The sequence below is a fragment of the Rhineura floridana genome, chromosome 12 (genome assembly GCF_030035675.1).
Source record: "Rhineura floridana isolate rRhiFlo1 chromosome 12, rRhiFlo1.hap2, whole genome shotgun sequence".
In the NCBI taxonomy this organism is placed as follows: domain Eukaryota; kingdom Metazoa; phylum Chordata; class Lepidosauria; order Squamata; family Rhineuridae; genus Rhineura; species Rhineura floridana.
The window spans coordinates 45,937,016-45,962,873 of record NC_084491.1 but is presented as its reverse complement, the minus strand read 5'-3'; the positions used below and the strand labels follow the sequence as shown (position 1 = coordinate 45,962,873).

Below are 25,858 nucleotides of genomic sequence, written 5' to 3'. Positions count from 1 at the left end.
GAATGTGCCATTTTCCTACTGATTTTCTTTTGGAAGTCTCAGAAAAGGACACTTTCTTCTCTCTGTTACACACACACACACACATCCATCAGGATAGGGGAGAAATTCACACACCCTGAAACAACACATGCTTTGCAGCACAGTTCTCAAACCAAAAATGTATATATTAGTGGACAGAGTCGTAGGAGTGCATTATATTAGTTAAAATAACAGACAAAAATGCATCGGGTGGTATTCAATGCCAGTCCTTCTCACAGTAGACCAAGTGAAGATAATGGACATTACTAACTTAGGCTTATTAATTCCAATGGATCTACTCTGAGTAGGACTTAGCTGAATAGAACCAATTGTATTAGGAAAATCGCTTGCATTAAAAGGCAGATGAATTTTCATGAAGGCATTAAAAAAGAATCACAAACACAAATCACAAAAATGTGTTCAACTGAAAATTATAAAAATGCAAAACTAAAGAAAAGGGACAATGACGGATTCATCCTTCCCTCTTCTCTCTTGTACACACACACACACACAAATACCTTGGACAGTGAGCTGAATTAGTCCTCTGTCTTCACCATATGAGTTGATTGCATGGCAGGAGAAGAAGACGGAGTCCCCACGGTCAGCGGGCTTGAGCTGTGGACAAGACCCCCAACTCTCAGAACGAGCTGCCATCTGCGCAGGGAAGGGAAAAGGCTCCTTTCTCCTCCCTCTGCCCCGTCTCAAGGGCAGACTCTGCTCCTCCTCCCCTAGGAGCCCTTCCACGATGGCCCAGAGGATTGCAGGGTGCGTTCTCAGGTGCAACTCCCAGTTTGCCAGGAATGTTGGGTCTTATGCAAATCGTGAAGGTACCCGCCTCCACCACCCCTGCCCCCCCCAGCACCTCTCACTTTGAGTGTAGAGATGACCTCGTCGCCATTGTCCTTGGTGGCAATGGCATAGCGGACGTTGCGATCCGGGTCAATGACTGTGTCCCCTTTCTCCCAGCGGATGATGATGGGACGCTCTCCACGGGCCGTGCAGTTCAGCTCCTTGGCCTGCCCCTTGATGGCAATGGTGGTGTTGGGGTGAGAGGTGATCATAGCAGGGACTGCAGGGAGAGAAAGAAAGAGAAGACCAGGGCGCTGGCTGGCGTCTCATACAGCTGGAGAGGGCTTTAAAGAACAACCGAGCAAAGGGATGCTCCAGAGGAGTTTGTCAAGGGGGGGTGGACTAGGCTTCGCTGCCCCCAAGCAGGCAAAATCCTGTTTTGGGAAACCAGGAAAGGAAGGAAGGATCCAAGCAAGACCAGCTCTGTCAGCTGCTCCTCAGGAAGACCAGAGATCCATTGACTGAAGGCGCCAGGAGCAAGATATCCCACATGTCCAGGGAATATCTCACTGCTCTCCACTCCAACTCCAGGCTGGCTCAACCCACAGCATCACCCCACCCTACTGGCATGGCCCAAGCGTGCCCCTCTGCCATGCCATAATCCTGGTTCTGCAAGCCAGTCTGGTCAAGATGGGGGATGCTCAGGGGTGTGTGGAATTACTGCCTTCAGGGGAAACAGCCAAGAAGCAAATGGAGGGGAGGTGGAGTCCAGCTGTGCCCTCTCCCTCCACCTCCTCCCCAGGCACAGTCATGAGCTCAGAGGTCTGAGGACATCTCTGTAGATGCCTTCAGATGAGCACAAATATACATCCAAGACTGTGTTCTTGTTCCAGTCACCGGGGGGGGGGAGACGACTCTGAGACAACATGACCAGCTCTGGCACACGCCTCCACATCAGCCAAAGACTTTCAGCACCAAGAAGCATTGCAGCCAGAAGTGGAGACATTGCCTGGCATTACACAACTTGGGATCATAAAATAATGAAGCAGATAAATTTTATAATGCATAGTATTACACCCAGATATACAATAAAACGTGAAAGACAAATAACCAGGCACACGTTATAATGAAGAAAAAGCCACAGCCAGAGACAGGCAAGTATGAATTATTGACTAAGGTTTTACACTCTCAAGGATGTGCCCTGGAATATTTTTCCATCAGAGATTTGCATAATTCACTCAGAAGAACCTGGGCAGAATACAGAGGGAGATTTTATGGCAACAAGCCAGCCCACCTTTGCATTGCACTGATTTTAGTATAATGAATTCCAACTCCTCCATAACGGCAGTACCCACCTCGCCCTACACATACCGTCAAAGGAGTCCTGACGTTAGGCCTATTTCAACACTGCTAGGCAAAGGGAAATACAAAAGACTAAACACCGCCAAATCTTCTAAAGATATCATTGTTTCACGTTGCCTAGTAACCCCTATTCGAGTCAATCAACAAAAGGGACAACTTACTCCAGGAAAAAAGTCACACATTGATTACTCAATATTACTCTTTAATGCCAGATCAGTCAATAATAAGACTTCAATAATCTATGATCTCATCCTAGACGAACAGGCTGATATTGTCTGTATAACAGAAACCTGGCTTAACAATTTAGGTGGAGCCAACTTAGTTGGTATATGCCCGCCTGATTACACTGTCTACCACCAACCCAGGTTGGATCACCGTGGTGGGGGAGTAGCGCTTATATTCCGTAAATCTATTACCTTATCTAGAATCTTCCTTCAGCCTTCCCCTGGTTTTGAATCTCTTTGTCTGAAACTTGGTCATCATAATCACATTGTAATTCTTGTGATTTATCGTCCTCCCAATTCACCAAGCCACTTGTTGCTTGATTTATCCAATCTAATTGCAGGTTTAATATTGGATTCTCCTAAACTCTTAATTTTAGGAGACTTCAATATTCACATAGAATCCTCTACTTCAAGAAACGCTCTTGACTTTCTATCCTCAATGTCTACATTGGGGTTGCAACAGTTAATTTCAACCCCAACACATATCGCAGGCCATATCTTAGATCTTGTCTTCCTACCAGAAATAGGTACTTCCGATTTCCGAATAGAGAATATAACCTCTACCCCACTATCATGGTCTGACCATTACTTAACTAGCTTTAACCTTCTTGTGTCACCTGTACCCCACAAAACTAGAATTTCAACTAAATTATATCGCCCTAAGAGATTGTTAGATCCCGACCTATTCGCATCAAAGTTTAAGGAATATTCATGCCCCCCTATTGGAACTCCAATCGACACTTTGATCTCCTCTTGGAACAACATTATGACTGAAATTATGGATTCAATGGCTCCCCTTCGCCCATTAAAAATTACAAGATCTAAATCAGTCCCCTGGTTCTCCAAATAATTGTTAGAAATGAAGCGTACTTATCGAAAGCTAGAACGCCATTGGCAAAAAACCAGGAGTCCATCTGATCGAGCCCAAACCAAGGAATTTGTGAAAATCTATACTTTGGCCAGACACGCTGCCCAAAAAGCATACTATTCAACTGCAATCAATTCAGCCGGAAATCAACCAAAACAACTTTTTCAGATAGTTAACAGCCTCCTTCGTCCTAAACAGCCGGCTTCTGATATAGCCCATTCTCAATCCCGTTGCCAGGAGTTTGCCACATTCTTTGAAACTAAGATAGATCAGATTCGCTCCACCTTGGACTCTATTAAAATAGCAGAACATAATGATATTCCATCAGAAATTGATGTAGCCAAACTGGCAGAATCCAATGACAATCCATCTGAAACTGTTCTCCCATCCCAATTTACGAACTTTCAACTTATCTTACCGGTTGATATCCCCCAACTTCTCACCAAAATGAGACCGACAAACTGCTCACTTGATGTCTGCCCTTCATGGCTTATAAAAACATCAAAAGCTCAACTTGCGAACTGGCTCTGTGTGATAATTAATGCCTCACTCCAACAAGGCCATGTTCCCAAGACATTGAAAGAAGCAATTGTAGTTCCTTTACTGAAGAAGCCTTCTCTTGACCCCACACTTCTTACCAATTTCCGTCCAGTATCTAACTTATCTTTTATCAGTAAGGTTATTGAACGAGCTGTAGCCACACAACTTCAAACATTTATAGATACTAATGATTGCTATGATCCCTTCCAATCAGGCTTTTGACCAAAACATGGGACCGAAACATTGCTAACAACACTGGTAGATGATCTACGACTTGAATTGGATAGAGGAAATCTAACTTACTTAATTCTGCTAGACCTGTCGGCCACATTCGACACTATTGATCATACCATTCTCTTAGACCATCTCTTTAGTATAGGATGCCGAGGAACGGTACTACAATGGCTCCGCTCCTTTCTGGAGGGCAGGCTACAAAGAGTTGTCCTTGAAAATTTCTCATCCAAGGTTTGGCCAGTACGGTACGGTATCCCCCAAGGCTCCGTATTATCCCCAATGTTATTCAATATTTATATGGAGCCCCTAGGAAGGATTATCCGTGAATTCGGAATACACTACCATCAATACGCAGATGACACCCAACTCTACTATTCTTTCCCTCCAGATACCATAGAGGCGGTCCGTCCCCTAAACCAATGCCTGGTTGCCATACAAAACTAGACTAATAGGAATAAATTAAAACTTAATCCAGAGAAGACGGAGGTTCTGTTAATTGGACAAAGACCGTCTCATAAAATTAAAAACCTACTTACCTTAGACGGGGTCCCACTCCCTCTGAAATCCCAAGTTCGGAGTTTGGGTATTATCTTAGATTCCGCTCTGTCCCTTGAACCTCAAATTGCAACAGTATCCAGAAGTGCTTTCTCTCAATTAAAACTAGTCCGTCAACTCCGTCCTTTTTTAGAGATGTCGGACTTGAAGCAAGTGACACAGGCTCTTGTGACCTCAAGACTGGAGTATTGCAACTCCCTATATATTGGACTATCTGCAAGATCACTTCGCCCGCTTAAGCTGATAGAGAGCGACGGCAAGAATGCTGACCAGAGCAGGTCCACAAACACACACCACGCCTCTGCTTTATCAACTTCACTGGCTTCCGATCTCATTCCGTCATCAGTTTAAAATCTTAGTATTAACTTTTAAAGCTCTGAATGGTTTAGCACCAATATATTTATCAAATCGTATTCTGGAATTTAAACCGCAGCGACCGACAAGAATACCTTTCGAACACTCTCTCATTATCCCATCCACCTTTATAATCCGCCGTGCCAATACTAGAAATGAAGCCTTCTCGACCATAGCGCCCATCCTATGGAATAATCTGCCACCAGAGATCCGACGTTCTTCTTCACTCATGGACTTTTGCCGTCAGTTAAAAACTTTTTTGTTTCGTTTAGCTTTTAAACATTTAATAGTTAATTGATTTTTAATGTTGTTATTGTACTCTTATTATTGCTATTTTAGATTGTATTGGATATTGTTATTGTTCACCGCTCTGAATTCTATGAACTAGGACGGGGTATAAATTATTAAAATAAATAAATAAATAAATTGCAGATGCAGGAGATTTAACGTGCATGGCCAAAAGCCAAGGGAGGAAGGCTCCCCCTAGACGCAGCGCACACAGCCAGCGTGGGCACGGGGAGCCTCAAGACATCAGCTGGGATGGGACAGCAGATGGAACAAGTCCCCAGGTCAATCCCCAAAGGCATGCTCAGGTAAGGCTGAGCGAGGCCCCTGCCCAAAGCCCCAGAGAGATGCTCCCCTGCTGTCCTGGCGGGCCAAATCATAACCTTCCCCCACCTCGTGTGCCAACTTTGGCAGGTGACCCTGGCCACCCACCTGTCAGTGATCAGATGTCACAAGATCACGGAACGGAGAGGTGGGCAATCTCACCCACCTGTCAAAGCTGACCAGCAGAGGTGGGGGGGAGTCCGCTTCACTAGCACATGGCCCACCAGGCCCACACTGGCAAAGCAGCATGCAGCAGGACTGAACCCCACACCCAGTCACGTCTGCCGCTCGATAGGCAGGTGTGGGTTTGGGGCAATGGCCTCACAGGCCAACCTGGGGGCCCTGGCGTGGCCAGTATGGCCTGACTCGGTGCACGGCAGCCCTCGCTCTTCCTCTTCTTCCGTGTGGGGGCCCACCTGTGCAGGAACAGCAAGGGGAGGGGAGCCTCTAGCCCTGCTCCTCCCTCGGGAATCCGTTCCCCACTGCTAAGGACTGAGGAGCAGAGTTGCCGGAAGGCCTCTGGGAGTAATGAGCCTTGCATGACCTCCCGCTCCAGTTAAACAAAGCAGAGCTGGCTGGGTGCCACTCTGGCGGGCGAGCCAGTCGATGTCTGGGCTTCCAGACATACTTACCTGGATGCTGCCCACCAGCTGCAGTCCCTCTTTCTGCCCAAAAAGGAGCCAGAGAGCAAGCGAAGCATTTGCAGCATTTGGTTTGTTTTAAACAGGCCTGTATTTTAAGAATCACAACGGACAGAAACAATGGGGAGTGTGGTGTACTGGACGGAGTGCTTGATGAGGGCATGGGAGACCAGTATCTGAATCCTCACTCAGCCATTCGGCTCACTAGGGCTGTTGCGAGGATATAAAATAGGAAGGGGAAGAACCATGCTAGGATATACATAGAGCTAGGATATACATAGATAAATAAACCAAATATTGCAGATACCGACATTTAATTTCTATGGATGTTAGTATAGCTCATGTGGGGAGCTGAATTGGGTGGCTTATGCCCCAGAAGGCGGCATGTACAGACTTTTAAAACAAAACAATATGGCACAGGCCAGCCACCTGACCCACCCTCCTTCTTGCAAAGAGGGAAGAGGAGGTGAGCAAGGCCAAGCACAGCCCAAGGAGAATGAAAAGCCCGTCCAGGGGTTGTGGGTGCAGGCACTCCCCCACCTGGCCCACAGCTGCCCTCCCCACTCCTTTCCTGCTCCCTTTGGGGATGGCTGTCGGCTCCCCTTCCTGCAGACCTTGCATGGCTGCTCCAGGCTGGCAGCCCTGTCGTCGCTGTCGTTCCCTGCATTCATTCGCTCGCGTGTGCACTGCTGCCGTCATCAGGGAGGCGCTTCAAACCTACCAATGCCTGCAGCATCACAGCTGGAGCTGCCTTGGCGCTTCTTCCTGCACTTGCAGCCACCCAGTAGGCCACACAGCCACACACAAACGCCCCCAGCATGGCATTTGCCCCCAGCTCTTGCTTCGCCAAAGAGCACCAAGGCAGAAGGTAAGCAAACAGACAAGCAGGCTCGGGGCAGAGATTAAAAAATGCACGACATACACAAATGGTGCTGTAATATATGGTAATGACAATCCGCAAATGCAACACGCACTGTTCTAATGGGGCACAGGAGGGTTTAATGAGCTACGGCTGCTCTGCTCTCCCCAGCAATGGAATTCAATTAGCAACTAGGGAAAGCTTGGATCGTAAGCAGCTCCCGATTGGGATGTGCGGAGACCGGCAGCAGGGGGGCTTATCAGGGAGCCCTATCAACTCCCAGCACCAGGAACTCCCACACAAAACTCTGCATTGGAGGGAGACTGTGCAGAGGAGTCAGAAGGCACGGAGCAGGGAGGGAGCCCCTCTGGTTTACGAGGACAGAAGCAAGGAATCCAAGCAAATCTCCCAGGCAGGGCCTTCGAAGGCGGGTGGGCTCTGCACAGCTCTCTCTTCAGGGCCACCCCTCTGGCCACCACAGACTGGGCCACCAAGTTGTTTTTGTTTTCCCACACCTTTAATGGGATGACTCATGTCGCTTTTATTCTGCCTCCTGACTGCTTTCACCTGATGAGCGATTGCTATTTGTGCCTGCTTTGGTGATGTCTACTGGATTTTTTAACTTAAAATGTTAATAAACAATATTGTGTTAATTGGCTTTTCCAACAGGAGTGATTAAGCAGTGCCCCGCAGGATGCATGCGGCCCCCTAAGATTTGTTTTGTGGTTCCCAGGATCCCCACCCATCATTTTTTAAAATAATTAAAAATTGGGTCCCTGGCTGTGATGCCAAGACAAGAAAAGGAGTTTTGTGGCACCCACACTCACCCACCCCTATTTTATATACTGATTAAATATTTTTTAAAAAAATGTATTTTATTTGCTGACTGGTCCTTGCTGCAATACCATGATATCAAAAGGGTTTTGTGTTCACTGACTGCTCCCATGGGAATGCTTTGACATTCCTCGTAATGGTGAGGGCAGCACTGCCCTCTGACAAGCCCGAGAAGCAACCAGCCTCCCCAAGGTTGAAACTGCCGAAGAGGGCAGGGATTCCCCCCACAGCTCCCCCTCCCCAGCTCCCAAGGTGGGGGCTGTTTGGTGCCTTGGTGGCCACATCAGCAACCCCCTTGCCTGCTCCCTGCCTGCCTTTCCCCCAGGCCGCTGCTGAGTGCACTGCAAGGGGGCTGAGGGAGGAACCGGCCGGGTGCAAGTTTGAGCGTGGCTAGCAAGGCCAGCCAGAAGCTGCCTACGCCTGGAGTGGAACCCACTGGGCAAACAGCTAACTCCAGCTCAAGCAGACACCAGAAGAATTAGGAGGGAATTTCCCTGGGGAGCTCTGCAAAAACCCCAGAGAACGATGCCAACTGGAGGTGGAGAAGCCGCAGGGTGGAAGAAACAACGCTCAGTGGGCAAGGAACCAATTTGACCCACATAACATGCAGCCGTCCAAGAGCTGCACAGCTCGCTTTGGCATTGCCGTCTCTCTTTCTCTTTTGGCACATAGGCCATTGCCACACCTCAGCCATGCCTGCAGCCAGCCCTACCATCAGAAGCAATTCTTCCACAACAGGGTTTCCCAAATTGTGGTCTGAGACTGTGGACCACTAGCGGTCCATGAACTTCATTCAGGTAGTCCGCAGCGTGTCTGTGAAGAACGCTTACAATTTGAATTCTTTGGAATTCTGTGGAATCCAAATTGCAATAAAATAAAATAAATAAATGACGCAATTAAAATCATACAGCATCTACCACAAGGCACTGCTACAACAGGCAGAAATAATTAAGTGGTCTGCCAAGACCTCATCAGTTTTCAAGGGGTCCACTGGGAAAGACATTTGGGGGGCCCTGCTCTACAGAAAAAGGCTGGGGCGGGACAGGGACACAAGGGAGGTCTACAAAACCGTGCTTGGTGTGGGGAAGTGGCTACAGAGGGGCTTCTTCTTGCTCTCTCATGTCACTAGAGCTGCCCCTCAATGCAGAACTCACTGGTGGACATGGAGGGGGCCCTGAATGGGGATCAGGCACAGTGGCGGAGGGGCCTGTCAGGGGCTATTAGTCCCACCATGTATATCCCGCTCTTGGGCCAGAAAGCTTCTCAGAGCACCTTCCAAAAACCAAAATGTCCTGATGCAGTTTGCCACCATCTACCAGTTTTGTCTCCACTTGCTGAGACAAAAAGCGCGGGAGGGGGGGCTGCTACATTCATGTCCTGCCGGTGGGCTTCTCAGGGTGGCGGAAGCAGGGTGCAGAACCCCCCACACCACCACTCTGGCCGGATCCAACAGAGGTCCTCACGTGCTCAGGGAGCCTCCCCACAAAACCTTGGCTTGCTTTTGAAGCTGGGGTGGAAGGCTGTGGCTGAAGGCCAGTCCTCCTCACCAGAGTGCCCGTCCAGTTCAGAGGCACAGAGGAAGGGTCCCCATCCCAAAGGGAAACTCATGCTTGCACCCACCGGCCTTGAGAAAGCCCTTGGACTCCTGCTCGACACCCACAGAGCCACCTCAGCGTCGCCAGAGGAGCGGAGGGGAGCCTGGTGCAGCTGGCCGGCAGCTGCCCTGGATGATCAGACGCACCTGGAAGGGCCAGCCAGCCCAACAGGGGGCCTGTGCAGAAGGATCCTCTCAGTCAGACCTGCCTGAGGCCCCGGTCCATTCCCCAGAACTAGGCCTCACAGCCGTTCAACCCTCTAGTCAACAGCCAGTCATGGCTGGGCTCTTGGCACCGGCCTGCCCTGGGCCTACAGCACCATAAGGCCAAACACCTCTGCCCCATACAGGCCATGTGGGGCAAAAAAAAGCCCACCCATCCCACCCACCTGTTGCATCAGCACATCCGTGCACAAGCCTGCCATCACCCAAGGTGGTAGCGGGGGCGTCAACCCCTTAGGGATGCCCCCGCCACCATCCTGGGTGAAGGCAGACCTTCACGCACAGCTCTTGGGGCATCTGCCCCGAGCCACTGATGCAACAGGTAGGTGGGGCAGGCTGGTTTATTTAAGCCCCACGCTGCCAGTATTGGGGGGGGTCATGGGAGTTGCCACTTTGTGAGCCACGGCAGCTTCGGGTCACTGAGTCCTTCACTCCGACACTTCCACGGATCGCCGAGTGGGAGCTTCACCGTCCCAGCCTAAGGAGGGGGCCCTCAGGAGCCCTCAACCAGGGCCCAACCTGGCCACCTGCTGGCGCAGGCCCTGCCAGTCAACAAGAGGTAGGCCACAGCAGGAGCCTCCTCTGGAAGCCTCACCCGCTGGCAGGGTAAGCAGGGCTCCATTCCTTGAGCATATCACATGCTACTTGCAGGGTGTGGTCTGTAGCTCAGGGAGCTCCTGAATAACTGGCTCATCTGCAGCTGCTGCACGTGGCTGCTTTCGGCCTCTCGGCTCTCTCAGGCTGCCTGGTGCAGAGGAGCTCACCATTCAGCAGTCCACTGAGAGCACCTCTGACCAGCCACGCTGCCCAAACAGGCATTCTCGAGACACACGGCTGCAGCCACTGCGGATCCTTCCCTTCCCCTTCCCTTCAGGTGCCTTTAAGGTCCGCCCCCCATGTCCCACTTTGAAGGCACAAGAGAGCCACCCATTCCAGGGCAAGAGAGAGAGAGAGAGACTGAGGCACGCAACTACCCGAGTTAGTTACCGACACAAAAAGGGCAACCAGGACGTTGCCCTGCCAACAAAGCAGGAACGCCTTTGGGCACAGGAGAACCAGAACAAGGCTGCCCGGCCTTTTCCCTAGACAGCGTCAGATCCTACAGCAGGGAATCTGGCAGGAGAGTGGCCAGGGGGCCCAGATGAAGGCCCAAAGAGGAGCCCTGCGGTCCCTTGCTTCTGGGCAGAGGTGGACTTGCAGCACACCCAGCAAGTTTGTGCCAACAATGACGAGGCCTAAACAGCCCGAAATGGACCGGCCATCCCTCCGTAACAGCAAGCGCTCTCTCTCTCTGCCAAAGGTGCTTGCCAGAGCACTCCCTCACACCCGCCAAGCAAAACGTTGTTCTCCTTTCAAGCTCTTCCTTTCTGTGCCTTGTTAACATGAGGCAGACAAGAGGCTGATCCCATTTGGTGGGATGAGATAAGGCAGCTACAAAGGGAGTTGTCATCGCTCTGGGGATTCTTCCATCCTCAGCCCAGGCTGGAGCAGCAGGAAAATGGCAGCAGCAGCAACAGAGGAAGAGAGAAGAGGGGAGCGGGTGGGTTTTCTGAAGTGCCAGCTCTGTGATGTTAATTTGATTGCACCTATTTCAGCTTCTTGTCTACCCTGATTAGCTGCATTTCACCTGAAGCATGAGATTAATTCAAATTGCATGGAAGCAATCAGTTATGCTTCCCGAGTAGCGAGGGCACCTCTCCAGGCACACCCTGCCTTGTGCACCTGCTGACTGGAGGGAGCGCCTGAGCAAACGAGTGAGTGGTGGGTCCTCCCCCTGCTCAAGGGAGAACAGTCTGCAGGGCACCGCTTGGCACCGCTCAGGACTCTGTCAGGCAAAACCGAGGCTGGGAGAACGTGGCCACTACTGGCCACTACCAGGTCGAAGGACCAGACATTTAGAAAGTCAGTCTGGATGTCTGTGAACGTCTCAAGACTCAAGGACTTACTGGAGAAAGGGAGAAGGCGGAGGTTTATGCATTGACTTTACATATAAGCCCTTCCCAGGGAAAGCCCTCCCAAGGCATCCAGTAAAAATTCATCCAGTACAAAAAAACCACACAATGCATAAATAATAAAAACAAAAGCAAAACAAAAGCCAGCCGCAGGATTACAAAAAGCCGTGGCCTAAATTCTAAAGAGGGCATCAAACCAAGTTCTCGTGGGAGGGCCTTCTGGGGTCACCACTGAGAAGGTGCAGTCCCAGAACCCCTTCACCGGATCTGACTTATTTCCTTCCTTACATTAATATCTCACCTTTCTCCCATCATGTAACCAACGGTGGCTTGCAAGTGGCTCCCATGTGGCCATCCATCCAGGCCCTGAGCAGACCCAGCTCCACCTTCAGACTGCCCCCGAGACAGGCCAGGGAGCACAGCCTGCCTCAGAGGTGGATCTAAGGCCCAAGTAGGCTCAAAAGGTTGCAGGCGGCCCTTCAGTGCGCCTTCGTCAAAGCCATCAATCTCCACAGCTGAGACAGACCCTTTGAAGCAAGCCAAGAGGCAGCCAGAGCAGCCAGTGGGTCTGGGAAGAGCCACGGAATTCAGGGCAGAGCCGAGAAGGCCCCCGGTTCAGACCCCGAGGGCCTCTCCTCCAGGGAGGGCCAGGGAAGTCTCCTGCCTGGCACCGCTGCTGAGTCTGACTCTGTGCAAGGCGGCTGCCTCTGCTCCTGTGAGGCAGAAGCAGGTCCTGCACACAGAGGGCTGGCCCCCACAAGCAGCATCAGTCTTCACCAACAGCCTGACTCCCACGGAAGCACCGTGGCAGCGGCAGCACAGCAGACCTCAGGGATGCAGACCAATGAGCTACGTGGGAGGCACCCCTCTGTCCTAGCCTAGCCATTTCCCTCTCATTTCCTGCAATCCCATCACTGTTTCTCCTGCACCTGGCAAGTGACCTTGAAAGGGGAGCACCTGCGGGGCTTCAGCACCCAAGAGCTGCTCCCTCCCTCTTGACTAGCCACTTGGATCCCCATCGAGCGAAGGATGTTGGAGGCCCCCTGCTGAGAGATCTGCCTGAGCTGGGACCTCTGCTTTCATCCACAGCGGCCTTGGCCTCGCCCTGCCCCTGTCCAGAGGACCCATGAAGCAGCCGGGTGTGTCTCTCTCTCAGGCTGGAGCCAGGATGGCATCTTCCCCACAGATGTGGGGGAGGGCAGCCAGGAGAGCCCCCCAGCCTCTCGGACCTCATTCCTTCACTGCAGCAGCCCTGACAAGAGCTGGTCAGCTCTGCTGCACACAGCCCAGGCAGAATCCAGTTACAAACAAGGTTGTCTAACAACACTTCCAGGCCGCTGTGTGGGGAATTAGCCAGACAGCTGCGCTGCCTCCTCTGCACCGCCACCATGTAGATTGATTGCCTGCTTTTATTAAGGACAAAGTGTTGTTTGATCATGTGAGGGAATCAGGTCCCCGAAGGAACAGGAATCAATCCAGGGATTCATTCCTTGCACACCGACTGCCAGGAGCCCACAGAGGAGAGTTCACAATGTAAACAGAGGCGGCCATCAGACGACGCGGCCCGCGACAAGCCCTTGGCTCCCACCAGAGATGCCGAGACTCCTGACGGACTGAGCACATGGTGGAGGCGGCAATACAAGGGTCATGTGGAGGGAAGGGGCCAGGCACCAGGGCCTTCCAGGATGCAGAGCAATGGAGGCATCTAACTCTAGCCTGACCTCAGGAGGCCAGGGATGCAGATCCGGAAGCCCCCACAGCATCTCAGGGACAAAATGGCCCTCTCCCCATGATGGACACCAAAAGGAGCCTTGGCACCCATTTCCCCCGAAAAGAGCAAAGGCGATCTCAGGTCTTCCCATCCAAGGCCAGCAGGAGGGCTGCCTCCACTGAGGCTGAGGCCCCAGGCAAGGAACAGGCCCAGCTGAATACTCACTCTTCACTGTAAGGAACATGGACTTGCTGATGTCTGTGCCGACTCCATTGCTGGCCTGGCACAGGTAATAGCCAATGTCCTCTTCTAAAACATGCCGAATGAGCAAGGAGCTGTTGGGCAGGATCTGGATGCGGCCGGTGAGGGGTACTGGGTGGTATTGCTGGGGGTTCCCACTGCCTGGGGGGAGACAGAACACAGAGAGCCAGTAAGTGCTTTTGCCTGATCCAAACATACTACGGGATTCTCCGGAGGTCATCTGTGTTGCAGAGCTGCTGTGCCTAGCAGTTCTCTCTTGCTGGCCCTGAGACATGTCCAATGACAGCACTGGCCTCCTCCCCATTCCTTGCACACAGCAGCCGCCGCTATACCTGAGGATGCTCCCTATTGAGGACAATCCCTAGAGGAGATGTTTTGCAAGAGGACAGATCCCAAAGTGGCGTCAATCTGCACCAGAACTAGCTTCCCATTAGCAAATCTGAAGGGAGATGGGGGGGTGTTCTGTTGGCCTCATGCACTGGTGAAAGGCACCCAAAGGCCACATTGCCCCCATGCCCTGCAGCCAGAGGAAGGCGGCCCTCACATACCTTTAGCATGCTTCCACACGACCTTGGGAGGGGGATATCCATCCACAGAGCAGTTCAACACCCCTGCTTTGCCATAGATCCCATCCTGATTGTTGGGCTGGACCACAAAGCGAGGAGGGACTGTGGAGGAGGGGAGCCAGAGGTCAGCGCCACCAGAAGCAACAGCCCCGAGAAACCTCCCCACCCGCCTGTCCACCCAGAACACTCTCACCCTCAGCTGAAACAGCCCAGAAGCTGTTCACCGTTCTGAAAGAAAGCAGAGGCTACTCCCTCCCCACCTGCTGCTTCTGCAGAACTCAACACACTGACTATCTTAAGTTTCATTCTTGAAAACCACCAGGTGAGCCCCAAAGCGTCTTACAGGAGAACGGAGTCATTGTGGCAGAAGAGCTCACATCATTACAATGCATTAATCCTCCTATTTAGTTGGCACATACATATATCCATGTATGGACAGAGGTGGGGTGAATTAACACCTTGGCAGAAGTGCTAAGCGATGCTTTTGTGGGCCAGTGTACTCTACAGTGCTGCAGAGGAAATATTTCTTGAGTCGGAGGTGGCAAAAATGAGCCACTAAGTCACCACCACACAAGTGTCATGTCTTGGATATATGGCTGGGTACAACAAGAGTCCCTGAAGCAGGACACCCACGGACCTTCAGGAAACCTCTGACGCAGCAGCAGCTGGATCAGCCAAAGGGGGCCCAGCACCAGCCAGAAGTTCTAGCTGGCTCAGAATGTTCCTAGAGACTAGCCATATCGCTGGGGGCTGCTGCTGTTCCCCCCTTCTAAAGCCCTAGAGTTCTGATGTCTTGACGTTTATGTTTCTCTATCAAGCTGTAGGCAGCTTGCCTTTAAAATGAAGTACTGCAAAGTCAGCAAGGGTTTGTCAAGAACAAATCCTGCCAAACTATTCTTACCTCTTTTTGATTGGGTTACTAGCTTAGTGGATTGTAAGAATGTAGTGGACATAATTTAGCTTGATTCCAGCAAAGCATTCGACACAGCCCTCACAATATTTTGGCTAGCAAACTGGTTAAATGAGGGCCAGGTTATAGTACTGTCAGTAGGGAGCACTGGAAGGTAGTTTGGGGCTCTGTCCTGGGTCCAGAATACTCTCATCACATCCATTGGTAGCACAAAACTGTGAGGGAGAACTAGTATTTCAGAACAAAATTCAAAATGGTTTTATTTATTTATTATTTGATTTATGTCCCACCCTTCCTCCAGCAGCAGCCCAGGGCAGCAAACCAAAGCACTAAAAACACTTTAAAACATCATAAAAACCGACTTTAAAAGACATTAAAACAAAACAAAAACATTTTTTTAAAAAAAGCTTTCAAGACATCTTTTTTTTAAAAAAGGTTTAAAAACATTATTTTTTTTTTTTAAAAAAAGGTTTAAAAACATATTAAAAAGCAATTCCAGCACCAACACAGACTGGGATAAGGCCTCAACTTAAAAGGCTTGTTGAAAGAGGAAAATGGTTGGAAGTGTGGCAAGAGCAACTCCTGTTGGGATTTCTTTGCATACCTAAGGGGAGATAGAGAGAGGGTCCTCCAGCGGGCTAGGCTGCCTGACCTTACCTGTGTTCCTCTACCTGTCTTCCTTTCGTTGTAAACTGATACTCTCAGGGAGCCTCTCCTTCCTGCTTCTTCTCAGTCCAGCTGAGGGACAGCCGCATCTTCTTTTTGTCTCTCTCCCCTGAGGCAGAAGGGCAAGGTCCCAGCCTGGCCATGGCAACTTTAACTTCGCTAGCTAGCTAGGACTAGACTGCCTTTCCTATCAAGTACATATGTCTATTGCTAAATTAGTCTTTTCTTATTTTACTAAGTCTAGCGTCTCAGTGATTCAAAGCAAAGTAAAAGCTTGCTTCCTCTCAGGGAAACCACACGCACTCATGCTGCACAGAAATGCTGAGCAAGCTACACTCAGCTAAACTCTGTTAATTCTTCCAATACTCTTAACAAAAACGACCTTGCCAGAATGGGAAACTGGGACAAAACTAACAAAATGAAATTCAACAGAGACAAACGCAAAGTTCTGCATTTGGGCTTGATGATGGTTGCAGTGCAGAGGTACTGGAGGACACCCGGTATGGCAGAAGAGCATGTGAAAAGAATCTCAGGATTGTAACTGATCATAAGCTGAACGCAAGTCAGAGGTGTCTATAAAAAAGCTAATGCAATCTTAGGCTGCACAAACAGAACTGCCGTTACCAACTCATGAGAAGTAATAGTTCCATTTCCGGCACCATGCCTCAAAAAGGATGCAGACGCATTGGGATGGGTTCAGAGGAGGCAACAGAAACGGTCAGCAGTATGGAAAACAAGCTAAGTGAGGAACGGTTGAAGGACTGGGGAGCGTTTAGCTGGGTAAAGAGGAGACGGAGGTGGAACATGAGAGCCACTCTCTTCAGATCCCTGAAGGGCTGCTCTCTGTGGCCTCAGAGGGCAAAACTACGAGGGCAGATTTTGGCTGAGCATGAAGGGGGACGCCTCCACAGTCAGAGCATCCATGGAACCAATTGCCTGGGGCGGCTGTTGGGCTCTTCCTCCCCGAGTGCCGGAGGCCTCCTTGAAGCAGAGGCCGGGCAGCCTCTATTGGGGATGCATGGAGCAGAGGCTGGACTAGACGGCATACAAGACCACCTTCAGCTCCAGGACTCTACGGAAGCTTTTGAGGACCCCCCTCTCTTCACTTGTGACTCCAGTTCCGAGCGCTCATTCCTCCTCCTCTCCTGCTTGCTGCACAGCAGGGCTTGCAAACCTGTAGGGGCCCTTCGGATGCCTCCCCTTCGGATGCCTCTGGACTCCAACACCCATCACCCTCGGCCTTTGCTTGTCCTGGTTAGCGCTGAAGGGGGCTGCAAGTCCAAGGACATTTGGAGGGTCCCCACAGGCTCCCCCTCCTTGCTGCTGTACAGGATGAGTGCTGATCACATGGCTCTGCAGGGCAGCACACTAGTCTCCCTGGACGCTGCCCAACAGGCCTGAAGCTGCCATACTGGTTGCTCATTGAATTTATATCCCTCCCTCCCTCCTGAAGGAGCCTTTTCTACCCCTTGAGGGTGCTCACACTATGGCCTTGCTGGTGAGAAGGGTGCGCTCCCATCCCCCTCCAGCTCCTGACTCATTCTCATGAGCTGCTGGCGGACTTACACCCCCACCCTCCACTCAGCCCACCAAGCCACAGTTCTCTTACACCTCGGGGCACCACAAGGCACGTTGTGTGGCCCCTCACAGCTTTATGTGGGGCACTTGCTCCTTGTCCTTCATCATCAGGTGTTGGACTAGATGGCCTTATAGGCCCCTTCCAACTCTACTATTCTATTCTATGATTACAACCAACAGGCAACAATTCCCCTGCCCAGGTCAGGTTCTGCGAAGGCAGGTACCCAGGGGCTGCTCTCTGCAGTCCATCTGTGGACAGGGCGCCTTCTCACCTCGAACAATGAGCTGCCGCTCACGGCTGACGGTGGCAGCATCATTGCTGGCAATGCAGGTGTAGTTGCCGTTGTGCTTAAGAGACACGCTGGAGATCTGCAGGGAGCTCATGAATTCCTTGCTCTCGATGGTGACGCCAGAGCCGGAAAGGATCACCTGCCCATCTTTCCTCCATGTGATGCGGATGGGCATGTCACCTGAGGAGACCACGCAGGGGATGTACAGGAGTTGCCCGATGGAGGCCGGAGGGAATTCGAAGGGCTGGATGAGAGGAGGGACTGCGAAAGAGAGAAGCACGTTGACCGCAGCTGGCCCTAGAAGAGCAGGGAGGCTTTGCCTAGCACAGCCTCACGGCAGGCAGAGCGTGGGCAGCCCTGAGGAAGCCACAGTTCCTCATCTCAGCCAAAGATTTGTACGTCGCCTGCCTACTAACAGAAAGGGTGAGGGTAGCAGGGCAAGGCCGTGGGGACAAGAGACCAGCTAGCCTCACGCTCTGGCCACCAGCGCTCTGGGTCAGGAGGACTGAGATGTGGATGGGGAGGGGCTCCTGGTTCACAGAGGGGCCTCTTAGCTACTTCTCTCTGCTAATGCGCAATTGTTCCTCTCAAAAACTCTTTTTCTCTTTCAGCCTCAGTTCTCCCCTTGCTACCACAGGAGTATAATAATCACCTACTTTAAAGGGATTACAACAAGATAAAAAAATGTGGAGCACTTTGAACACATTTGCTAGGTGAGCAGCAAGCAGTCAAAGAGCTCAAATCTGCACACCAATAGCAGGCTTTCTTTTCACCCCCTAGGAAGAGACTTCACTTTGTTCTGCAGCCTCGACACCTTCACCCACAGCCCAGCCCCTCTTCCTCCAGTGACCAGAATGGCTCTCAGTCCCATGAGCCCAGCCAGAACAGCAGGAACTAGAAGCTCTTGATCAAGAGTGTGGAGCACGTGTGCATGTGTCTGTGCTGAAGGAGAGTATGTAGCCAACTCCTGGCAAGCGAAGAGACCGCTGCTGGTTCTGCCCCAAAGAACAGGAGTAGCAGCCCACACAGCCACTGGACCAGGAAAGGTTCAAAGACGAGGGTGGGAGCCTCATCCCGCTGGAGGAGCTGACCGGGGGTGAAGCATCTCCTGCGGCAACAAGTGGGGAGGGGGGATCCTGAGCAACTAGCAAAGCAAGCAGATGGAAGGAGCCCAGGGAAGCTACTACCCTGAGCACAGCCTCTGTGGCACATCCCACACCGACAACTCGGCCTTGCTAGCTGTTTGCTGCTCCCCCTTGATCTCCTGCTATGCTGGCCTCCCAGTCTTGGGTGTGGACTCCCTCTCCACCACGCTCTCCTGCTGACTGTGGCCTTCTCTTCTCTGAGCTACTCCAATCTAGGATCCATCATGCTCACCAAATCATGCCCCCGTGCCTGCTGCCCTCCCACCTGGGAAAAAGGAAGGCGGCACACTGCTTTGCACTTTGCCCCCATCCCTGCAGAAGAGCCTGGTGGCTTTGCAGCAGCTACTCTCAGAGCAAACCAGGGGCTCCCAGGCTTCCAAGCGCAGCTTCTGCTCAGTATTGCCCCCACCTGTGAAGAAGGCAAAGGTCCCCACAATGGAGACAGGAGGGCAAGAGCCAGAGGAGTGACTGCTCTGCAACCAGGGAAAGAAGCCCCACAGCTCTGGGGAGCCTGTGAACCTGCAGAGGGCCAGGCTCTCTCTGCCACAAAGGGGCTTCAGTTGCTGAAGTGAAGGGTGACTGGCCCTGAAGAATCATTTGCAAACTAAACTGAGCTCCTTGGAGGAAAAATGGGGCGAGAGGAGAGAGAATTAAAAAGCAAACAAGAGTATCTTGGCTGCCTTCCCGGTGTACAAGCACCTTCAAAAAGGTTGGCTAGCATCAAGACAAAGGAACTGGGAAAGCCCTAATACTCCCCCCCCACACACACACACACACACTCTGAGGCAAGCTGAAGCAGCTGCCAGAGCCCTTTCTGGGGCCACAGCAAGCATTATCCTGACCAAAGGAGGGCTTGTAGTGCAAGGCCGGACCACAGCAGCAGCACTCACAACCCCCAGGGAGTGCAAACTCTCACCAGTCCCCAGGACACTTTGCAGCCTCACAAACTGAGCAGGGAGCAGCAACAGATGGGGGCAGCCGCAGTGACGCAGGCCAGGTCACCTCTCTGCCCCACCATGCTTGTGGATCCTAAAATGCCCACCCAAAGCACAGCGGCTGCAACGATCAGGGCCTTGTGTGGAGCTCAATCTCAGCCAGCTGCTGGGATGGAAAGGAAGGGATCCTCCACTGCAATTCATTAGGGCTGATGGCTCCCTGAATGGGGCTGAATAATTGATGGGCTGGAGAAGCTTTTAAGATGTTCTGCGTGCGTGGAAGACAGAGAGGATTATTTTTTAAAGAGCTACATGCACTGAAAACCACCAAGAAAGGTGCTCTGAGCAAAGGTTAGATGTTTTAATCTGGCATGTTTACACTATACATTCTGCTCTGCTGCTTGTCGGGGAAAGGGCTGCTCCAGGGCTGGTGGCAGCCTGGGGAGGGGGACAACAGGGTGAAAACCCAAACTAATGCATGGGCAGGGCAGGGCAGGCCTCTCTGCCCAGCTCACTTGCCTTGGATCCCTCTTCCCTGGGAGCCAAAGGCAATCCATCCCCTGTCCCACTACCCTGGGGCAGCTGGGAGTCCGTAGGGATGAAAGGTATGCAACCCCAAGGCCACACTGCACAGCAGACATGACACAGGCTGCTGGGATTGCTCTTCGGTAAGATGAGTTGCAAGGGAGGGCAACGGAACTCCCTGGTCACCTGTGCAAATTGCCCTAAACATTATTATCCCTCTGTGATCCTGCTTTCCCTCCAAGAATGGCAGGCATGGATCCTCAAACCTCTCTCTGCCTTCCCCCCCCCCGCTTTTAACCTCACAGCCATTACCCTGATAAGTAGGATGGGCTGACACACAATGACTGGCCCACCAAGGTCCCACCGTGAGTTTCATGGCTGGGGGGGGAATGGAACCTGTTTACTGAACAGGCTGAAAAGTTTGGGGGTTCCAATTCACACCCGACAGCAGAGCCTGGAAGAAGACGCCTCTGTGCTCACTTGCCAGTTCCATCTTGAAGCCCTCCAAGAGAAGGCCAGAGAAGTCTTTGGCAGCTGGTGCAGAAGAGCAAGTCCCACCGCCAACATCCAAGCTGGAGAATTCCATGCCTGGTCAAGGTCCGGCTCTCTTTAGGCTCCCCTCGCACCACCCCAGCAATCACCTGACTGCCAGGCGCAGCAGCAGCACCAGCATGCCCAACACTCCCAGAGCTCCACCATCCCTGCTCGGGCTCCTCCCTCCAGCTACTCACCTTTCACAGTGACATGGACACTCTGGCTGATGGAGAGCTGCGGCTGAATGAGGACACTGCACAGGTACTCCCCTTCGTCCATCCCCTTCTGGACATCCATCAGCTTGAGGGTGCCATTTTCAAAGACAACTTGCCGGTGGTTGTCAGGCAGCAGTAGCAAGTCCTTGTACCATTTGATGGAATAATAGGGGTAGCCGATCACCCTGCAGTTGATGAAGGTGTCCCTTCCTGCCACAGCTGTAATGTTTTTCATGGCCCGGATGCTGGGGGGGCCTAAGAGAGGAAGGAGGAAAGGAGCAGGCTAGGTGAACTCCACAGGCAAAGGGCCTTTGCACACAGAAAGGAAGTAGCATGGCTCACCGGAAGGAGCCTGGGGTGCTCAGCATTTGGGAGAAGGCAGTCGGCACAGCTGAGTGGAGACAATCACAAACTGACTTTCCTGTAAGCTGGGACTCCCCTGTGGCTCATGAACCCTCTGAGGGCCCTTCCAGTTCATCGGGCAAAAAGACCCACACAGCGTCATGACCCCAAGCTAGGTGGCAACTTGCAGTGTGTGGCCCTCCAAGGAGGGTGCGACTCAGCCCACTCGCTCGGGGGACGGGGGGAACCATCAGTGTCGCCATTCTGGTGGAGGTGGAGGCTGCCGTGGCCTACCCTCACTGCAGGCCAGGCCTGGGAGAAGCTGGGCTTTCATTAGTTCCTTTCCTGGTTAGTATCAGAATTCGTTGAGTTCTTTAGCAGCCAAGAACTCTCCTGCTGTGCTTGGAGAGCACAGTTTTAAAGGTATTTTACTTTATTTGTTACATTTATATAGCTGCCCATCAATAAGTATGGTTTACAAACAAAACAATATTAAATAAACAATGTATAATAATTAAAATCAATAAAAGAAAGCAAAAAACTTCCTTACAACAGAGATAGTAGAAAACAAATGTACAGCTTGGATTCAACTACCTAGGCGAATAAAAAGGTCTCCACCTGGGACCAAAAAGGCACTGGGCAAGCCTCTCTGGGGAGTCCATTCCATAGTGAAGGGTCAAAAAGCCCCCCTCCTTCCTATCAAAAGGTCCCCTCCTTGCTACTCACCTCCTCCACTTCACTGGGGATCAGGGCCTCCAAAACGGATCTTAAGGTTCAGGTAGGCATTTGCCAGAGGCAGCAATATTTTATGTCACCTGGTCCTGAGCTCTCTAGGACTTTAAACTAGGCCCAGAAATGGGCTGGGAATCAGAGCAGCTGCCCCAGCATTGGCCCTCGGGCTGTTATGTGGGGGCAGAGATGCCAGGCTGGCCCCTCCCCATCAGCCACCCCAAGCCATTTTGTTGAAATGTAGAGCAGACCCCACGGCCAGCTGGGATGCTGAAGTGGGAACGGCACCTTCAGAGGTCAAGCGGTCTCTTTCACTCCCTCTTTTGTCCCCAACAGAACCGACACTCATTCTACCGACACTGCACCTGGCAAATGGCTTCTTGGCCCCTCAAAATAAGGGGCCCCATAATCTCAGCTTGGGGGGGGAAATCATAAGCATTAGCATGAGGAGAAATGTAAACGTACATTCTGCTGTTTCAGGATACACATAATGTTTTAAACATTAAATCTAAAGATACTGAATATTGCTCCACAAATTCACAGTCCATGTTAGCACTTTGTAGGGTGACACAATCCAAAGGAGAGTCAAGCCCACATGCCCGTTTGCAAGCAACTTCCCCACTGTCTCTCTAGAGTCCCCCTTTGCTTTTCCTCACAAGAGCTTCCAGTCCTCCATGCTGACCATCACTTGCCACATGTCACAAGATAATACAACCAATATATGCTGGGGTCCTGCAAAACCACCCTGTGACCATGAGTTCCACAGTCTTTGCTCTGCGAACTGCAAGAGTGTCTTGTTGCCAGGCGACGTACAGAGAAGGTAACAGGATGGGGAAGCTGCAGAGACCAAAGGGGCCACTCTACCAGACCAGAACCAGAACCAGAACCCAATGCAAGAAGAACCTATTCTGATATTTAAAAGTAGACAGGCACCTCTTACGTTTATTCGCGCTTGGTATTCGGCGCTGCCCACCGAGTTCCGCGCGGCACAACGGTAAACTCCTCCATCCTTGATCTGCGGGCTTGTCACGTTCATGTGGCTCACGGTGGTGCCATCCGACATGGTGTACTGGTTGCTGCGGTGGCTGCCATCTCTCTGGATGGGCTCATCGTCCAGGGCCCACGTGATGGTGGGCGGGGGGGCCCCCTTGGCAGCACACATTAGGGAGAACTGCTCACCTGGATTCACCACTTTTTCACTGAAGGACAAGATGATTCGGGGGGTCCCATCTAAGGGGGGGGGAGGAGGTGAGTCTGATCAGCAGTTTTCCTTCCCATCCCACCCACCCACATATCTCCAGTGACAGGAAGGCTGGAGAACTCTCAAGCACCAGCCAGGCTGAGGAGGCCAAATCCAACAACACTGCCCAAGAGCGAAAGGAGAGTGCCAGTCTCCACATCCTGCAGAGAATGTGCCTCGCTCCGGAAATCCACTCCCTGTGCTTGCGTCTCAGCACAGGAGCATCTAGGAGAAGAGGGAAGGACCGCAGCGCAGTGGCAGAGAGTCTGCTTTGCATGCAGACAGTCCCAACTCAACCCCGGCAGCATCTCCAGGTGGGCCTGGGAGAGACCCCTACCGAAGCCCTGGAGGGCCACTGGCGAGTCAGCATGGACAGTACTGCGCTAGATGGACCCACGGATCAGTGCTGCATAAGACAGCTTCCCATGTAGCTAAGAGCTCTGGGCAATGTTCTGTCCTTCGCCTGCCGGCTGGGGTGGTTCATGGACCCTCCTTGCAAATGGCCGCCTTCGGCAAGGACGTAAGCCCAACAACGCTGCTGGGCCCACCCAAAGGGGCCCACCTGGTCCCGATCCTGCTACCCAGCAGGCTCTTCTTATGCTCTAACAGCTCTCACACGTGCCGCTGCCCTGTGGCTCCTCCACCACCACCACCCCCCAAACTCTGAACATGGAAGTCCCATATCATCATCAGGACTAGTGGCCAGAGACAGACCGCCACGTTTCTTCCATGTCTAACCACCTAAGCCTGTGGCCATTGCCACATGACGGAGAATGTCAAAGCTTAACTATGTGCTGTGTAAAGAAATGCTTCCTTTTGTCTGCCCTGAAGCTTCAAACCTTCTGCTCCAATGGATGGTCCCAGATGGGTTCTGTTGCTGTAACAGGCAGGTAAGCTTCTCTCTATTCACTTTCGGCACACCCTTGATAGTTACACTGCCTTGCAAAAGTAATCTGACCCCTGACCAATGCTCTCATATTACTGCATGATATTTTATTTTGAAATACTGAGACTCAAAATCAATTACTGTAAGGTGACATTGGCTTTATGTTGGGAAAAGTGTGTAAGAAACATAAAAAACTGAAACTTGTTGCTTGCGTAAGTATTCAACCCCCCCACATTGATATTTGGTAGAGCCACCTTTTGCTGCAGTAACAGCTTTAAGTCTTTTGGGGTAGGTATGTACCAGCTTTGCCTACAGTGTCGGAGGGATTTTGGCCCATTCTCCTTAGCAGATTCGCTCCAGGTCGTTCAGGTTGATTGGACGACGCTTGTGGACAGCAATTTTCAAAGAACACCACAAATTCTCAGTGGGATTGAGATCAGGACTTTGACTGGGCCACTGCAGGACATTCACCTTTTTGTTCTTGAGCCGCTCCAATGTTGCTTTGGCCTTGTACTTGAGATCATTGTCCTGCTGAAAAGTGAATTTCCTCCCAAGTTTCAGTTTTTAGTGGACTGAAGCAGGTTCCCTTCCAATATTTCCCTGTATTTTGCTCCATCCATTCTTCTTTCAGTTTTAACAAGATGCCCAGTCCCTGCTGATGAGAAGCATCCCCACAGCATGATGCTGCCACCACCATACTTCACTGTAGGGATAGTGTCCTGAGGCATAGGCAGTGTTAGGTTTACACCACATATAGCACTTTGAGTTTGGGCCAAAAAGCTCTATCTTGGTCTCATCTGACCACAAAACCTTTTCCCCCATCGCAGCTGGGACACTCTCAAGCTTTCTGGCAAACTCCACACATGCTTTCAGATGGTACTTTTTGAGTAACGGCTTCTTTCTTGCCACCCTCCCATACAGGCCAGTGTTATGCAGAGCTCTTGTTATGGTTGACTGGTGCACCATGACTCCACTCCCAGCCATTGAACTCTGTAGGTCCTTCAAAGTGATTGTTGGCCTCTCTGTGGCTCTCTCACAAGTCTCCTCCTTGTTTGAGCACTGAGTTTTGAGGGAGGGCCTTTTCTTGGCAGTGCCTGGGTGGTGTGATGCAGCTTCCACTTCCTGATTATTGATCCAACTGTGCTCACCAGGATATCCAAACCCTTGGATATTAGTTTGTACCCTTTTCCTAAACTATGCATTTGTATTACATTATCTGTCACTTCTGAAGAATGCTCTTTGGTCTTCAGTTTCCTTCAGATCCACAGCCTGACCAGTGATCCTTCAAGAGTGGAGTTTTTATCCTGACCATGTGACAGCAACTTCAATGGTTCATAGGTGGAGGCCAAAGGTAAGATAATTGTGTCCTCAATAGGGCAGTTTCTTTCATCTGTGTAAACTGGGAGCTTCCACAGCACAGGGGCTGAATACTTATGCAAGCAACATGCTTCAGTTGTTCATGTTTCTTACAAACATTTCCCAACATAAAACCAATGTCTCCTTACAATAATTGATTTTGAGTCTCAGTGTTTCAAAATAAAATATCATACAGAACAAAATTACAATGTACTATTTGTAATTCAGTAATATGAGAGCATTGGTGAGGGGTCTGATTACTTTTGCAAGTCACTGTGTATACACCCCTATCATGTCTACCCATGCTTGCCTTT

At 51.3% G+C, this 25,858-nt stretch overlaps 1 protein-coding gene across 13 annotated transcripts in view; it reads right to left on the bottom strand.

Annotated features, from left to right (window-relative positions):
* The window catches only part of DSCAML1 (DS cell adhesion molecule like 1), a 196,909-nt gene that overhangs the window by 48,900 nt on the left and 122,151 nt on the right, over nucleotides 1-25,858 (bottom strand). For 10 of the 13 annotated variants that reach the window (XR_009758669.1, XR_009758670.1, XM_061592817.1 and 7 more), the window contains 7 exons: nucleotides 22,996-23,292; nucleotides 20,974-21,246; nucleotides 17,620-17,898; nucleotides 14,176-14,295; nucleotides 13,592-13,768; nucleotides 888-1,087; nucleotides 537-633 (listed from right to left, as the gene is read on the bottom strand). Coding sequence is in view for 11 of the 13 variants with exons in the window: in XM_061592817.1 (XP_061448801.1) it covers nucleotides 537-633; nucleotides 888-1,087; nucleotides 13,592-13,768; nucleotides 14,176-14,295; nucleotides 17,620-17,898; nucleotides 20,974-21,246; nucleotides 22,996-23,292 (1,443 nt within the window). In the remaining 2 variants the exon portion in view is untranslated. Of the gene's footprint in view, nucleotides 1-536; nucleotides 634-887; nucleotides 1,088-13,591; nucleotides 13,769-14,175; nucleotides 14,296-17,619; nucleotides 17,899-17,932; nucleotides 18,746-20,973; nucleotides 21,247-22,995; nucleotides 23,293-25,858 lie in introns of those variants that run through there. The other 3 variants (XM_061592820.1, XM_061592821.1, XM_061592822.1) reach the window with 3 other exon arrangements.